This window comes from Microcebus murinus, chromosome 6 (genome assembly GCF_040939455.1).
Source record: "Microcebus murinus isolate Inina chromosome 6, M.murinus_Inina_mat1.0, whole genome shotgun sequence".
Lineage (NCBI taxonomy): Eukaryota > Metazoa > Chordata > Mammalia > Primates > Cheirogaleidae > Microcebus > Microcebus murinus.
In genome coordinates, this window is record NC_134109.1 from 24,435,985 (window position 1) to 24,454,404 (window position 18,420).

Genomic DNA, 18,420 nt, shown 5'->3' on the forward strand with positions numbered 1-18,420 from the left:
GCATAGCTCATTAAAATTTATTTTTATTATTGATAGTTGGTATGTAGAAAACATGTGAGACATACTCATTATTTACAGTACCACTACAGGTTTATGCCCTACAAATATAGGAATTCTGATAAACTCTATGATTCATGATGCTCATTAAAAAAATTGGTATATTTCTAAGCGCATAAGCTAAATTATTAAGCATTTTCTCCTGAAAGGAAAAAGCTTTTATTTTGACTAGGCATCAATGAGTACCAAATTCTCTATTTACAATTTTATGCAACTGATAAATGGAAGAATATTACACAGACTAGCTATTGGTTTGTACATTTTAACTTTTTTTTCTCCTCCGCTACCAATATACTTCTTTTTATTTCAGAATATTACAACTATATAAACATTTTGTTTACATAAATTGCTTTTGTACCATTTGAGTCAATGTTATGTGTTCCCATCACCCAAATAGTGTGCATTGTACCCGTTAGGTGTGAATTTACCCATGCCCTCCTCCCCCCTCCCACCTGTTTGATTTCTGATGAATGTTATTTCCATATGTGCATGTAAGTGTTGATTGATTAGTACCAATCTAATGGTGAGTGCATGTGGTGCTTGTTTTTCCATTCTTTTGATACTTGTCTTAGAAGAATGGTTTTCAGTTCCAACCAGGTTGATACAAGAGGCATTAGTTCACCATTGTTTTTTGTGGCTGAGTAGTACTCCATGATGTACATATACCACATTTTATTAATCCACTCATGTATTGATGGGCACATGGGTTGTTTCCACATCTTTGCAATTGTGAATAGTGCTGCTATAAACATTTGAGTGCAGGTGTCTTTTTTATAAAATGTCCTTTTTTCCTCTGGGTAAATAGCCAGTAGTGGGATTGCTGGGTCAAATCGTAGGTCTACTTTTAGTTCTTTGAGGTATCCCCACACTACTTTCCACAGAAGTTATACTAGTTTGCAATCTCACCAGCAGTGTATGAGTGTTCCTATCTCTCCACATCCACATCAACATTCGTTGTTTGAGGACTTTTTGATAAAAGCCATTCTCTCTGGCGTTAAGTGATATATCATTGTGGTTTTGATTTGCTTTCCCTGATGATTAGAGATGTTGAGTATTTTATGAAAAACCTAGGCATTAATCTATCTTCTTTTGAAAAGTTTCTGTTCATATCTTTTGCCCACTTTTTAATGGAGTTGTTTGATTTTTTCTTGCTGATTTGCTTGAGTTCTTTATAGATTCTAGTTACCTGCCCTTTATTGCTGTGGTCCCCAACCCTCAGGCTGTGGACCAGTGCCAGTCCAGGGCCTGTTAGGAACCAGGCCACAGCTGCTCCCCATCACTCACATCACCACCTAAGCTCTGCCCACTCCCCCACCCCAGTCTGTGGAAAAATTATCTTCCGTGAAACCCGTCCCTGGTGCCAAAAACGTTGGGGAGTGCTGCTTTATTGCATATATAGCATGCAAATATTTTCTTATCATGATATGACCTCTGGCCCTGCACCTTTGTGTCATAAAGCTAGGTGAGTTGGCATTGTGAGAAGTAGAGGTATTCATGGAAGCCATTCCTGTAACAGGATGACTAGCAAATGACTGCAAACTACAAAAACACCTACCGAGCAGCAACTTAATGCATCCCAGCTCAACCTCCTTTTAGCTGGGTACCCAAAATTGCCATGGCCACTCCAATATCATCTGGCATAAGGGAAGGTAGGACACAGGGGAAAAGCAGAGGAGAAAGAGACAAGCAGTCTTAACTAGTTGCAGCTGAAATGTCATACTTTTTTGCAAAGATGGTTACAAAGGCATATGATCATGTGGACACTTTCTGGATAGTGCAGAAGGGAGGCAGAAGCCCTTCCTCCTCTCTCTGCCAGTGGAAGTGGCTGAGGTCGTTTTCAGCAGACACAAGTTTTTGCAGTGGCCATTAGGCTTGACGTTCCATGGTTCATCACCCACTTTGGGGCTATGGGCTGTAGATTAGCTACATGGGTCCTGCAGCCGCTTTCTCCTGCTGTTTGTTTGTATCAACGGAATTTCAACTTAAATTTAAAGCATGCAGGAAAGAAAAGAATACAATGTACCATCTACCTGGTTTCAACAATCCTTAATATTTTGCCATTTTTTGCCTCATGACTGAAGCATTTCACAGTAAATTTAAAACACCATGACACTTCACCCCGAAATACTTCAACATGTATCTCCGAAAGGAAGAGAAATTTCTTCGATTAACAATAATATCAGTATTACATTTAACAAAACTAACAGTAATTCCCTAATATCATTTAACACTCACTTCATATTCAAATTTCTACAATTGTCCTAAAAATGTCTTTTACAGCTGTTTCTTTGAAACCAGGATCCAATAAGGTTCATGCCATGAATTTATTTACTATTTCTCTTAAGTCTTGTCTGATCTAGGACAATCCCTCCTCATTAATTTTTTTCATGACATTGGCCCTTTGAAGAGACCAGGCCAACTGTCATGTAGACTGTCCCACATCCTAAATATGTCTATTTCTTCATGCTGTCATTTAAGTATCCCTAGTATTTCTTGCAAATTGATATCAATCTAAAGGCTTGTTTTTTTAAAGCCAGATTTATTGAGGTATAACTTATATATAATGAACATCATAATTTTTAGTTTAGTTTCATGTGTTTTGATAAATGAATATAGTCATATGATCTAAAAGTTCGGTTTGATTCAGATTTAACACAATTCATCAAAATGCTTTCTTTAAAGCAGTGCTTGTGAACTTTCTATTGGGCTTCATATCAAATCAGCAGGCACATAATGTCTAGTTGACCCACTATTAATGATGATAATTTTGAACACTGAGTTCCTATAGCTTTCTGATCTTTGAATGTGGATTGGTTTTTCTATTGCTGTGCAACAAATTACTGCAAATTTGGTAACTTAAGACAACACCTACTTATTAGCTCATAGTTCTTTTTTTTTTTTTTTTGGTATTATAACATTTATTAAAATAATGCTATGGGTTAATAGAAACAGCAAAGAACAAAAGAATTAAAATGCAAGCTATGTAAAATCCCAAGTAAAACCCAGAAGTGTCTAATGTATTCATTCATTAGCTAACTAAAAGCCCAAAAAAGACAAGACACGCAATATAATAAAGTACTGCAAAACAATTGGGAATTTTCAGTTATCAAAATTGTGGATTTTGTATTTTGTATTCTTTTCTCAATCAAGAAAAAAATTCTTTTTGAATGTTATATAACATACATATAAAACAAGATAGAAAAATACATTATGAACTTGTAACGATGGCTGTAAATACATTATCTTACATGTTTCTCATAGGCAATAGGTTGGTTATGGTCCATACATAGCATGAAACTACTAAGATAATAAAGAATAGACAAAAATACATGTCAGCTGTAAAGTAACATACAAGCGACACTCCCATCTACCCATGCTAAAAAAATTACATAATACTGTCAGAAAAAAATCTTAAAAACTACATATTTTAATAAGAAATAAATTCAATATAAAGAATGATAATACTGAGAACCAAGGCATTCAGAGATTTCAAAAGTCATGCTTTTTTTCATTGATCCAAAATTTCGTTGATCCAAAATTTTGTCAACTAAGTTTTCAAAAATTTGTTCAGAGCCAACATTACTCATAAATGTCATACATTTATTACTTCATACGTTTACTTTCTTCCCCATAAAAGGCCTTTGATAAACATCTAAAATGTCTGGGTATAACATAGTTGAGATGAAACTGGATCAAATACTGGTATCGTTTTTAACAACTATCACCTCAAGTGTTTGAGGGTCACAAATTTATTCAACCAACCAAACAATACAAAAATCAAAATGACACAGCATATATTGCAAATAAATCAGAACAACTGTACGTGTAACAGAAAGACAAAGCAGTGGCACATTAAACCAAAGCTAGCTGAATATAAAACAATGAATGTCTATTGCATAGTAAATAAACTGAACTTTCCAGGTGAGACTAGATGGTGGAGAGGTTATGGAGAAGGTGCTGACTGAGCTCCCTGCTGGCCTCTGACTGTGACGCTGGGAAGGTGTGGAGGAGGGGATGAGCTGATAAGAAGGGGATCCACTGTCACTTTGAGATTTGCCACATCTGGTACTGAGCAATAAATGATGATACTCAAGTGTTTAGATGCAGGCATTGTGCACAAATTGCTTGCTTCAACTACAAAACTGTTTGAATTCCACTAGAAATTAGAAGCTTAAGCTGAAATGTAGTTGAGTATTTATATGCACAGTGATGCTAGTTTTTCACATTCTTAAAGTTCAAAGGTGGGGTTTGTGTTGGGGGTGGGGGGGGAGGTTACTGAAACCAGCAAAGAGATGGACTACACAAGTTATCTGGTATGATATACAGAAGTCTGATTAAATTTGGTTCATTTGAAAACACTATTTCCAGAATGAAAATCACAAAGATTCACTTTTGTGAAAAAGTTTGCTATGTACTCTATTATCTCCAATTAATTAAAAAAGAAAACTCTAATGCATCCCCCTTCTCCAAATAAAATAAATCTCTAATTTTGTCTGTAAATGATGTTCAGATCACACATAATTTTAATCTCAGAATCCTCTAGGCTAACACTGAAGACTCCAATAACCAAAAGTACTCAATTATGATTTTTAAAAGAATGATGTTTTAAAACTTACTATTCCCTTCCTTTCCGTCTGGCGGCAGCCATCAGGTAAGCCAAGATGGGTGCATACAAGTATATCCAGGAGCTGTGGAGGAAGAAGCAGTCTGATGTAATGCGCTTTCTTCTGAGGGTCCGCTGCTGGCAATACCGGCAGCTCTCTGCGCTCCACAGGGCTCCCTGCCCCACCCGACCGGATAAAGCGCGCAGACTGGGATACAAGGCCAAGCAAGGTTATGTCATATATAGGATTCGTGTGCGCCGCGGTGGCCGCAAACGCCCAGTTCCTAAGGGTGCAACTTATGGCAAGCCTGTCCATCATGGTGTTAACCAGCTAAAGTTTGCTCGAAGCCTTCAGTCTGTTGCCGAGGAGCGAGCTGGACGCCACTGTGGGGCTCTAAGAGTCCTGAATTCTTACTGGGTTGGTGAAGATTCCACATACAAATTTTTTGAGGTTATCCTCATTGATCCATTCCATAAAGCTATCAGAAGAAATCCTGGTACCCAGTGGATCACGAAACCGGTCCACAAGCACAGGGAGATGCGTGGGCTGACATCTGCAGGCCGCAAGAGCCGTGGCCTTGGAAAGGGCCATAAGTTCCACCACACTATTGGTGGTTCTCGCCGTGCAGCTTGGAGAAGGCGCAACACTCTCCAGCTCCACCGTTACCGCTAATAAGTAATGTTTGTAAAATTCATACCTAATAAACAATTTAGGATGGTCATGTCTGCTTAAAGGTGTTATTTGTCTGTTAAACTAGTCTGCAGATTGTTTCATGAATGCTTTGTCAAATATGAAGTTAAAAGTGCAATAATGTTTGAAGACTATAAGTGATGGTGTATCTTGTTTCTAATAAGATAAGCTTTTTTTGTCTTTGCTTTATCTTATTAGGGAGTTTTATGTCGGTGTTTAAAACATGCTGTGTGGTATAATAGGTGTAAAATAAATTCTTTAAAAGAGGAGTGCTACAATTACCCTGTAGATTTGTTTGGTGCATGTGGTGAAACCTACAGCTTTACTGGGATGATGGCAATGCTCTGCTGGCTTTTTAATTGGGTTTTGTTTAGAAATTTTTAGGGTAGGAGGAGGATATCCTAACCCTATGTCGTGGTCACGTAGAAAAATATGAGCTCGTGTAGAGCCCACGTCTTCAGATTTAGTCCAATGTTCCATTTGTTTCTGAAAGAAAAGTTTAAAATGCCACCATATTTGGAACTGGATATACTTGTTGCAAGAGGCTTATCTTACGAATGAAACCTCTGGGTTAACTTAAAAATTGCCTCAGTCTTCATTGTACCATTTTAAATTAACATAAGAGATAAAAGCTGCTCCTGATTCAATCCCATGGCTCCATGAAATCTGGAGTCCTGGATTCTATACATATAGACAGTAGTGATGTTACACTGTATTTTGAAACTGATGGAAATTGAATGTTAGGCAAATAAGAATCATTAACCTTATGTTTGTAAGCTGGCAAGCCAGTGGCCATTAGGTAAATACATTTCAAATGTGAGGTGAGAAAATTAAAGTCACCTTTATTCAAGATTTTTAAATACTTACCTGTAACACTAACTAACTTGTGACCATTATAAAACCTCTAGCTACATGAGGGGTAAAAGTATAGTTGGCTGCTTAAAAATATGTCATTCTCAGTCCATTCTTAACAAATCATCTTGGGTCAACCCAATCCATAAGGTTACAGGCAGGGAAGAGTCATACATAGTTGGTGTCAATGTAAATTCATGGTTTCCAATCTAACCTTACATATCTGCAGTTTGTTTCTGATCAAAATACCCTGAAAATCCTTAGCCTTTCACAAAGTTGGGCTATCAGTTAACTTTAAGGCCACCTTAACTTTAAGCATCCTGCCACATTTATGTTTCATGTGTGCAGTGGACTAGGCTAATGTTTCCCAGGGTAAATTGGAGTGTGAAGGAAATACAGAAGAGGAGTTGCTCCATTTTTTCCAAATTCTGAGTTTTCTGACTTAAGAGTAATTTGATTTCAAAATTCAATTGATGGTTTTCCTGAACCAATTTTTCTCTAGGGGTTTCAAAAGGTTCAGTTAATCGATGTCCAGAAAATATTAATAGCTATTGCTCATAAAATTTGAGACCTAAGACCTAAATTTACTTTCTAAAAAAATTAATTTGGATTTTGTGTAGATGTTGTTTAATGAAAGGAATAAATGTCTATTAAGCTAAAAAAAAAAAACAAAAAAAAAAACTTACTATTCAAGACCTTAGAAAAGTTATCAAATTTTTTCACAGGGTCAGATTTGGCAACCTTGCATCAAGGTAATTGTGGCAAAAATCATATAATTCGGACCATCAACTCATTTGTCTCCCTCATACCTTCTTTCACATACTGGGCAACTGAGTAACATGCATTAACTTGTATTCTGAGGGAGAAGCTGATCTTATGTAGCTCATAGTTCTGTAGGTCAGAAGTCCAGGCATGGCATTGCTAGCCCCTCTGCTTATGCTCTCACAAGGCTTAAATCAAGGTGTCAGCCAGCTACATTTTCATCTGGAGCTCAGAATCCTCTTCCAACCTCACTAAAGTTGTTGGCAGAATTCAGTTCTGCCTGATCTTGATTGTCAAGGGAAAATAAGATTGATGCTACTCAGGGAGAGGAGTATGTCTGGAACCCAGAGGATTCTTTGGGATGCCTACTAGTACATTTAGATGGTTGGCTTTATGTGTCAACTTGATCGCCACAAAGGGGTGCCCAGACTAAATATTTTTTCTGGGTGTGTCTGTGAAGGTGTCTCCCAGTGATATTAGCATTGGGACTGGGGGACTCAGTAAAGTAGATGGCTCTCCCCACTGTGGGTGGGCATCATCCAGTCTGCTGAGGGCCTGAATAGAACAAAACGGTGGAGGAAAGAGGAATTCACCCTTTTTTGCTTCTTGCTTGCCTTGAGCTGAGACATCAGTCTTCTCGTGCCCTTGGACTAGGATTTACATCATTGGCTCCCCTGGTCCTCAGGCCTTCACTGGCTTTCCTGGGCCTCTAGCTTGCAGACAGCAGATCATAGGACTTCTCAACCTCCATATCGTGTGAGCCAATTCCTCATTATAAATCTCTCTCTCTCTTCCTCTATCTTCCTCTCTCTCTAGTTCTACTATTAGTTCTGTTTCTCTAGAGAACACTAATTAATATGTAGCTCTGTGTCCATTAGTAAAAGTTAATGGAAAATCACAGTAACCTAATATAGGCAGGACCACCAATGGATCATATTCTTAGAGAAAGAAGGCTTGGGTCACGCCACCAGATAGAGAATCCCAAACAGCTGAATGCTGGCTGAGAGCAAAGGGAATAAGGAATGAATAGCAGAAGGTAGTTATGAATAGTCAACAAAGCCTGGTTGCAAAAGTGTAGTAAACATGCACACATTCTTCCTTGCTTTGTCATGTATTTCCCTCCTTGTTCTTTCTCCTATTATTTTATAAAAGGCATGTTAGTAGTGGTTAATCTTCTAATTTAGTCTTTAGTATATTAAATGGGATTATGACTGAACTAGAAAAGACAAGAACATCAGCCAGAGATGGACTCAATGACTGATGGCACTTCAGGTCTTTGCTCTTTGGAAAAGAGACTCTTCATTTGCATTATTTTATGTAAGTATGGTTTCTTTTAGATGGAAGTATGTTATTGTTGTTGCTGTTGGAAATTTAAATATGGACAAAGGTTATGATTGGATGTTGAGAAGGCCAAGGGCTAGACTGTAATAGATACTATCTCCTGGTACCCAGTACCCTTTTCTATCCCCTTCTATACTCTCCCATAGGGAGATAAGATATAGATCACAGGGCCAGATGCTTGGGAACTACATTTCCCAGACTTCCTTCCCACCTGCAATATGAATACAGTTATGAGATATGAAAGACTAAAGGGGGCGGAAACCGTTCTTACTCTGGTTCTGGCGGTGCTTGACAAGCATGCTTTTGCCACTGTGACTTTTGCACTGGCCAACCTGTCATTGCAAGGCGGCTATGACTTTAGCTGTGGCTTCCTAGTGTCTTGGTGGAGCAAGTGCTTTCCAGACTGCTTGATCACAGAGTGTGGCACTGTGACCCCCAAAAAGTAGTGGCATAATCCTAACTTTAGCTCCTCTAATCCTTCTAGTGTATTTACTATCTCTTAATTCCCTATATTACCTATTTTTCTGCTACAAATACCTAGCATGGTTCCTGTTTAATTGGACTGAATTCTGATATGTTCTTCCACAGACTTTGTACCAACTCACATTCCCATCTGCAAAGCTGGAGCTTGCCTGTTGCCTCACACCCTAAGCAACACAGTGTATTATTAAACTTTTTTACTTTCGACCAATCTGGCAGGCAAAACAGGAATCTTAGTATAGTTTAATTTGCATTTCTTTCATTGTCAGTGAAGGTGAGCATCTTTGCAAATGTTTAGATGTCACATGGATTTCCTTGTCTGTGCATTATGCCACAAGCTCACTATGTCACCCAGCTGCAACTACAAGGCTTGGACTCTGGGTCCCTGACCATGCCAGTCACCAAGACTTCCACATGCCAAATCCACTGATCAACCTTCAGTTCTTTTCTTATTTTCACTATTAGCAATATTTAACAAAGATGGTCTCTCCCCTCTTTCAGACACAGCTGCACGTGGCTTCCCGGACCCAGACACTCCTAACGTCCCCTCATCTCACAGTTCCTTCTGTATGTTCCATCTCGTGCCCCCAACCTTTCAGCATTGGGCTGCCCCAGGCCTCAGTCCTCCGACCTTCTCTATTGATATCCTTGTGCACATGATCTGGCCCAGTCTCAGGGTTTTTGACCATTTCAGCTTAATTAAATTTTTATTTCCAACTCAAAAATCTCCACTTGGATGTTTAAAAGTCATCTCTAACGAACCATGTTCAAGTCAAGATCCTGACTCCTTCCCTCCGCCAAAATAAAACCTACTCCCACCACATTTTCTCTATCTCAGCTAATAGCACAACACCATCTGGTTGCCCAGGCCACAAGCCTAGCAGTCCTCTGACTCCTCTCTATCTCAGCCTGTTGGCCCTACCCTTAAAATTCATCCAGAACATCATATCCACAGCACCACCGCGGCCATGGCTTATTGTAGTGGCTGCCAACTGATCTCCCTACTTTCATTCTTGTCCCCTAAATATACTCTTAGTGCAGCCATTGGAATGATTCCCTTAAATCACAAGTCATGTCATGTCACTATACAATGTATCCAAATCAAAGTTAGATTTATCAAATATTGGATTCCAATATTACTGTAACAGCCAACTCTTGCAATAGCCTGCAAAGCTCTACAGAATCTGGCTTTCCCCCACCCCTGATACTGTCTCTGATCTTGTCTCTATTCCTTTCCCTTCAAACACTCTATACCAGCCCTCTGGACTCCTGGTCCTCAAGCATACCAAGCACATTCCAGACTGAGGGCATTTGTCCTTGCTGGGTCCTCTGCCTGGAAGGCAGCTGGCTCCATCATTCAGATGTCATCAATAAGGCCTCTCCTACTCAAAACAACAACTCTCACTCTCAATTTCCGTTCCTTGCTTCTTCATCACACACAGCACCTGTCACAATTCTGTCTCTCCCACTAGGACTGGAAGCTCCACAAGAACAAGGATCCGGGGCTGTTTTGTTCATTGCCAAATCCCTTGCGCCTAGAACAATGTTTGGCACATGATGGGTACTCAGTAAAAACTTATATGAATAAATAATGAATGCTAATATATAGCCCACACAACGTTCATGTAAATAGGACCAGGAGATGTAGATTTGGGGAGCTGTGGGACTAGATGAAATCACCTTGGAGGAAGGAAGTGAAGCTATAGATGGGAAAGACTAATTCACCTAGCAGTGTTAAAATTTAAGTGTCTGAACTAGAGATGAAGAGTCCAGTGAGGACAAGACAAAAATGCCATAGAGCAGGTGAGGGTTAATGGTAGTAGCCAATATACAAAATACATCAGGCACCTTATATATATATTAATTTAATTGACCTTCACAACAATCCTATGAGTTAAATACTACTATTCTCAATCCACAGACAACAAAGGGATACAGACTGAATGCATTTGCCCGAGGCCCACTTTGCACAGCTGGGGTTAGAAGCCAAACTTTAGTCTTTGTACTGTCACCACTGCACTACAGCTGTTTGACAAGAGCTTACTAGGACTGCACCAGGGCTGTGCCAGGTCCAATCTCCAGTCCCCACCTCTCCGCTCATAAAGAAATATAGAAGAGCATACTTAGAGTGAGGCGAAGTGGCCTTCTGGGGAACTGAACCATGATTACAGAAAGAGTTCCCAGGGGAGGCCCAGGAGGCTTGGGTTCTCATCCTGGCTTTGCCGCTAACTCTAGGGAACCTTGGACTAGTTACTCCCTGCTCCCATCATCCCCGTCCTCATTGTGCAAAGAGAAAGCCAGCTCACGATCACAGGTTCCTTTCAGCTTCCACAGTCTACAATCAAGGCACCAACTCCAGCTGGGCATAGTGACTCACGCCTATAATCCTAGCACTTTAGGAGGCCAAGGTGGGAGGCTCGCTTGAGGCCAAGAGTTTGAGAATAGCCTGGGCAAGATAATGAGACCCTGTCTCTACAGAAAATGAAAAAATTAGCTGGGTATGGTGGCACATACCTGTAGTCCCTGCTACTTGGGACGCTGAGGTGGGAGGATCGCTTGAGTCCAGGAGTTTGAGGTTGCAGTGAGTATGATGGCACCACTGCACTCCAGCCTGGGTAACAGTGAGACTCTGTCTCTTTAAAAAACAAACAAAAAAAAGCAACCAACTCCATTATACCAGATACACACATTTCCTGACTAAAGTATCTAAGTTACCAGGAACAAGGCATTAAAGGAAAAATAAACAAATAATTGGTGCCTACTAGAAAGCCTTTTTCTGGTAGAATCAGAAGGTTACTAGGAACTAGGGACTTAGAAAGGGGGAGTTACAGAAATGACTAGGTGACTAAAACGCTGTCCCTACAGGTTGGCACTGCTCACCTTGGAGATGTGTTCATCACACAGGATTCCTATCCTTTCGGTGTAACAATTATAATGGCAAGCAAATATGTAGACTCTACAACATACCAGGGGAGAGGCCAGGAATAAAATTTGATTCCTGAAAACCTAGATTACAGAAGCCATGGTACTGTTAAATAAAGAGGAGGAGTTTCTGCACATATACATAGACCTATAAATAAATAGAAGTTTGTGTTGATTTATATACACATCTGCCCACACTTCTGTGCTTAGGTATTCATGCATATACACACATTCACACATGTGCATCTGAGAGTACATGTGTGTCTATATATAACCCACAGGAGTGGCCAGATATATATTTATATATAGGAGCCTGGCTCTTTAAAATGGGGGATAATGACACTGAAAATTATTCTAAGCTTTTCACAGACATAAATGACCAAACTGCCTTCTGACTCCTGAATTACATTACCCAGAAAGAGCTTAATAACATGTTATTATCACTTCTCCTCACTGACAGGATTTCAGGGCTGAAAAGACAAACAAGGAATGCGTTCGTAATCACCAGCACAGTCACCTCTGCTGAGCTGTCACCGCTGCTAATTCCAGGTAAATGCTGCAGGGGAAGAAAGCCTGGGGCCGGTAATGCAACTGGGTGCTTGGTAATTGTCGTCAGTTCACTTGGGCCATCACCATCAGAGAGGGGGCTCCAGGGGGCTCATGGAGCCAACAGAGAGTCCCAAGGGGTGAAGGGCAGTAGAGAGAGACTACAATATTGGAACCAAAATAGAATTACTCAGTTCAACTGAGATAATGTAGGTGAAATTCCTTGCAAACTGTAAAGTACTCCACAAACGTGACTGTGAATCGGGGTGGGGAGAGGGTGCATTAATGGATCCTGTTTGGGTTCTCAGGGCTGCCATGTACAGTTGCACAGGCTGTGCACCATTCAACTTCTGAGAATGTCATTAGTCTATGTGAACAATGTTCCCCGGACTCGTGCATTGTGGCAGTCCTGTTGGCTTTATCAGCTGGCTGATAAAGACCAATATGAGGGCTGTCGTTCCTCTCCTGGACAGTGCATGAGCCCCAGTGATGGACCATCCAGGGAGTGGTCAACAATTTTAACAGCAACTTGCCCATACTTTGGGAAATTAGCTTCAAGGTAATTAAAAGATAATTATAAATAAGATCCTTGGGGGTAGGAGCCATATCTCATTCACTCAGTGTCCTGAATCTTGCAATATGTTTGGTACATGATAAATGTCCAGAAAATGTTTGTTGAATATTAAGCATGGATGGATATTGAATGAATGAGTGATGGAGACTCACTGGGGAGCTCCCGGGGAGGACCGAGTTGTAGTGGTTGCAAAGAGCATGTTTAGTTCAACAGGGACAACTGCACACTCTGCCCATGTTTCCTTTTCCGTGATTCTGGTTATGTGAAGTGCCGTTAATATGCCATCGATATGTCATGAACTCAGCAAGGGTTTGGTCGGGATTTGTGATGTGCCTTGTCCAGTGCTAGCTGCTGTGGGCCTGTGCGGTGGCAGTGGGGCCAGCAAAGAGAGGGTAGGTCTTGTCGTCAAGGATCTCGGATGGTTTAGTTGCATATAAGTTTATGAAGAAAGAAAACAATGCCATCAGGTGATATGAACCCAAGTACCACTGAATAGCAAAGATGGTAAGTGTTATAGGAGTTCAGGGCAGAAAGCACAGGATTAGGATTTCTGCTCTGCCACTTGCTGTATGCTCACGAGAAATTTACTTAACTGTCTGAGCCCCCACGTCCCAGCTTGTTAAGGTACTCATGCCTGCCATACAAGCTCCTTAAACAGAAGATTAAAACAGATAATACATTTAAAGTACATAGCACAGTGCCTGGCACATTGTAGAGAATTTTGGTTCCTACAGGATTTTTCAGTCACAAGTGCAGAATCCTAGCTGATACCAACTTTTTAAAAAATGGAGGAGTGAAACTTATTGATTTTTATAATTCCAAAGTGTAACAATAAGAAGGCAGTAGGCTTCAGACATAGCAGGATCCAGGAGCTCGATGGATGTCACCGGGGCTGTGCCTCTATTGCCATTTCTCATACAAGCTTTCGCTAAGGGTAAGAAGAGAAGGCGCTGGGTCCAGCTTAGCCCCAGAAGGAGCCTCTCCTCCCAGAAATTGGGGGGAAAGGGAGTCTCAGGGAGGACTCTGATTGCAACTAATGCAACTCATGCAGCTGTCTCTTACTCAATCACAGTGCCTAGAGGAATTAGACGATCTGACAGGCAAGGCCTGAATTGTGTTCTCACTCCTGTGCTGATAGGGGTGGGGAAAGGGTTAGCGTCCCCCAAACCACATGGAATGAGTTTCTGAGTAGGAATAGGCTATTTTTTCTGTATATGCGGAAGAAATGAATAAAAGTCAGAGCTGCTTGTTTCTGCGGGGAATAATTGGAGAGCTCGTATTTCTTTATGGAAACTATATATATATACACACACACACACACGTACATATATATATGTATTAACATATAGTGTGTGTGTGTGTGTGTGTGCGTGTGTGTGTGTGTGTGTGTGTGCGCGTGTGTGTGTGTCCGCCCGCATAGACTCCGCAGGCCGCGGGACTCGGAAACGTACCAGCCCGGCCCGGTGAGCGAGCCGGGACGCGCGACCCCTGGCGAGCAGGCGGGGCGCTGCAGTGCCCGCAAAGCGGGAAAGCGCTCGGGGACGGGGTCATGGGAGGCTTGGGGGAAGGTCAGAGCCGAGCCTGGGTTTGAGAAAACGCGGTGGCACGCAAAGGAGGGGCGGCCGTGCCGAGCCCCGTCTTGCTGACCTGGCGCCCTCCGAGCCCCAGAGCCCGTTTCGCGAGAGGCCACCCCGGACACGTGCCGGCGCGGGAACGTCCTGGCGCCCGGCGGGCGGACAGGTGGCCGTGGACGGACAGGTGGCCGTGGACACCGAGCCGCTCGCGGTCAGAGCAACCCCGGCAGCCGGCCGTGACCGCCGGGAGACTTAACGTTCTGTTCCGTCTTCTGTCTTGGAAATAAAAGGGCGGGGGATGTTTACTTAACATCCTGCAACTGTGGCCTTGAGTAACCAAGCAAGTAATGTCAGAGAGCGACAGAGAGGGAAGAAGGGGAAGGGCGGGTTGGAAATTATCAGGATCGTCATTTTAAGTCATTTGCCGTGCCTGCGTTTGTCCGGTGCATGATATTTTCTAATCTCTGTTAAGGACGCAGGAGTTAAGAGAGCAGGCCCCAGAGTTGGACTGGCACATAATAAGCAAGGTACTTAGCCTTTCTGTGCCTCGGTTTCCTCCTCTGTAAAACGCGGCACAGTAGTTGTGAGAATTAGATTTTTGTTTTTAAGAAATGATTAAAGTACTTAGCAGCACCTGGCATGTAGAAACTATTATTGTTATTGACTTTATAGTGCTGTAGTCAGGAATTGCCATCATCATGGTCTCTATACCCCTCTGAATTTATACCAAATCCAATACAGAAACACATTCTGGAGTCTCTCTTTGTAAAAAAATATCTCCTGGGCTGAAATAGATATATAGGAAACACATTCTGTGACGGGCTGAATTCTAAGATGGCCCCCAAGATTCCCACCCCCCCACCCCCTGCACACACTCTACACATCTCCTATAATCCCCTCCTTTTAAACGTGGGCCAGACCAGTAGATATGATGGGATGTCACTACATGATTAGGTTACCATACTCTGCAAAGGTGAGGGGATTTTGTTGCACAGTTGATTTGGAGTTAATCAAAGGAGAGTGTTCTGGGTGGGCCTGGCTTAGTCAGGGGAGAGGGACTGAGCCTATCCTGATTAGAGAGACCCTCCCCTGCTGGTCTTGAAGGCACAAACAGCCACGTTGTAAACTGCCTATGGAGGAGCAGCCTTTAGTCTGAAGACCTCAATCCTACAACCTCAAGGAACTGAACCCTGCCAACAACCTGGATGAGCTCAGAAGAGGATCTTGAGCCTCAGCTAAGAACACAATCAGAAATGAAGTATCCCAAGAATGGAAAAACAAGAACCACGTGTACTCACCATCAAATTGGTTTTAACTGATCAACACTTAAGTGCGCATATAGTAATAACATTCATCGGGTATTGGGAAGATGGGAGGGGGGATGGGCATGGGTTTATACACACCTAATGGGTATGGTGTGTACCATCTGAGGGATGGGTACTCTTGAAGCTCTGACTCAGGTGGGGCAAGGGCAATATATGCAACCTAAACATTTGTACCCCCATAATATGCTGAAATTAAAAAAAAAAATTTTTAAAACAATCAGGATGACATTGTGTTCAGCCTTGATTTCAGCCTTGTGTGATCCTCTCTGAGCAGAGGACCCAGCTAAGCTGTGCCCAGACTCCTACCCACAGAAACTGTGGATAGATGTGCGTTGTTTTAGTCCAATAAGTTTGTGGTAATTTGTTACGCACAATAGAAAATAAAATACATTATATTTCTGCTTAAAAACTTGCTAAATTCTATTTAAGGACGTATGTATGTGTGTAGATGAGAGTGAGAGAGATAGAGAGGAAATATAATTAAAAACGTGGCCTCATTATTTTTGGATTGTAATTGAGAACATGGAGCATTGTTCCTTTAACAAGTATTTATTAAGCATTTACTTACTATGTGGAAGGAGGTGGTAGACTTGGAATTTAATTAGAATCAGAAACCCAAACTGAAAACTTGTTACTGATACTACCTAAGAAAATTAAAGAGAAAACGTTTAATGTTAAAATATAAGGTCTCCAGTTTCCCAAGAATGGAAAAACAAGCACCACATATACTCACCAGCAAATTGGTATTAACTGAATAGCACCTAAGTGGTCACATAGGTACTACAGTAATAGGGTATTGGCCAGGTGGGAGGGGGGAAGGGGGCAGGTATATACATACATAATGAGTGAGATGTGCACCATCTGGGGGATGGTCATGATGGAGACTCAGACTTGTGGGGGGAGGGGGGAAATGGGCATTTATTGAAACCTTAAAATCTGTACCCCCATAATATGCCGAAATAAAAAATAAATAAATAAATAAAAATATATAAGATCTCCTTAAACCATTCTTATCACAGTTTATACTTGTCAAGGATAAAGGTTTCCTTGAGATAGGGAGTGAATAACAATAACAATAATAGTAATCAAAATGATAATAGTTAACTTGCTAAGTGTTGAGTATGTGCTAAGCACTTTAAGTGCCTCTTTTCATTCAATCCTCATAACCACCAGGAGGGTTTCAAGTGGGAACCATTACTATTCTCACATTGTAACAGAATGTACAGAAAACCAGAAAGGGCAAATGATTTACCCAAGGACTCACGTGGCTGGTAAGAAAGCAGAACCAGAATTTTAATCCAACTCTGTCTGGCAAATTCCATGCATACATTTGTTGAACACCTACTATGTTTATGATCCTGTGCTAGATACCGTGGGGGAATCAGAGAAGAATCAGATGTGGGATGTCACCTCTTGGGGCTCCCAGTCTAGTGAGAGAGATAAGCACACAAATAACTAATACACAATGGAATGAAATAAATGCTGTTCAACAAACGCCAAGAGTGTAGGCATTTAGAGGAGAGCAGAGTCACAGTCATTGTTGTGGGGCAACCATGAAGGGGGTCAGGAATGGTTTCATGAAGCAGATGGGATCTGAGATGGGCTTTGGCTGGTAGATAGGACATGAATGAGCAGCAGGGATTGGGGACAGAGAAGTTATCAAGGCAGAGGCAACAGCACAGGTAAATGCATGGCAGGAGATCCAGGCAGGGCATGTTCAGGGAGCAATGTGCAGGTGAACTAACTTCTAAGCAGGACTTAGAGGTGCCTACTAACCAGCCAACACTCTGTAAGACACTGTGCTGTGGAGGAGGGAGAAATTCAACAAGTGTAAGACATTTGGTCCTGCCCACGAAAAAGGCAAAATGGTGCATGGCAGAGGAGAACAGGGGTTATCTCAGAGAGACCTGAGTTAAGATCCTGGGTCCACTATTTAGTTGCAAGCCATGCATCCTTGGACAATAACTACTCCTAAAGCTGGCTTCCCTCTATGTAAAATGGGAGTATGGTATTGTTGGAAGTATTGAATCAGTGTGTTGCAAAATGCCTAGCACAAAGCAGAAGAGGGAAAGCAAGTAAGTTTTCATTTCATGAGCCAACCTGGACATGGCTACATGAAGCCCTGGGTTAAGAGGGATTAGGCTTTGCCATGATCAATCAGTGCTATCTGCTCAGAGCAAGGGGTGGACCATGGTGTCACCTCTACCACATATTTGGCAACTAGAATAGGAACTTAAAAAGTCCCTCTCCTTCCTTTCTTTCTTCCTTCCCAAGAGGTGCTGAGTTAGTAAGTTATCACTAAGCTTTTGTGAAGACAACACTAACACACACTACACTTAGTATGCAGACTAACCAGCACAGCCCCTGTGATTGTGTTTAACATGTGGGCAGACTGTATGGTAGGGCAGAAATTAGAGAAGACCAGCAGTAGGGCATACCAGAAAGTCTGAGATGACTTCGTGGAGATGGGGCATGAAGGATTGGGAAGTGGAGGTGGACCTAGGAGGGGAAAACCACAAGTCCAAAGGCCCAGAGGCAGGCGCATCTTTGATGGATAAGGGAGGCACCAGGGGATGGGTCTCACCAAGGACAGGATGGTCCCAAAGGAGTAATAGGAAGTGACATTGGAGGAGTAGGGTGGCCCCTTCTGAGAGCCTTGAAATCAGGCAGAGGTTCCACTTTGACAAGCAACA

The 18,420-nt window shown here is 41.7% G+C and overlaps 1 protein-coding gene across 1 annotated transcript; it reads left to right on the forward strand.

The window, feature by feature from the left end:
• The first annotated feature begins 4,682 nt into the window (after positions 1-4,682).
• LOC142871440 (large ribosomal subunit protein eL15-like) lies at positions 4,683-5,620 on the forward strand. Its single transcript, XM_076003831.1, has one exon. The coding sequence runs from the start codon at positions 4,719-4,721 to the stop codon at positions 5,331-5,333; it is 615 nt and encodes a 204-aa protein (XP_075859946.1). The 5' UTR covers positions 4,683-4,718; the 3' UTR covers positions 5,334-5,620.
• The last annotated feature ends 12,800 nt before the right edge of the window (positions 5,621-18,420 follow it).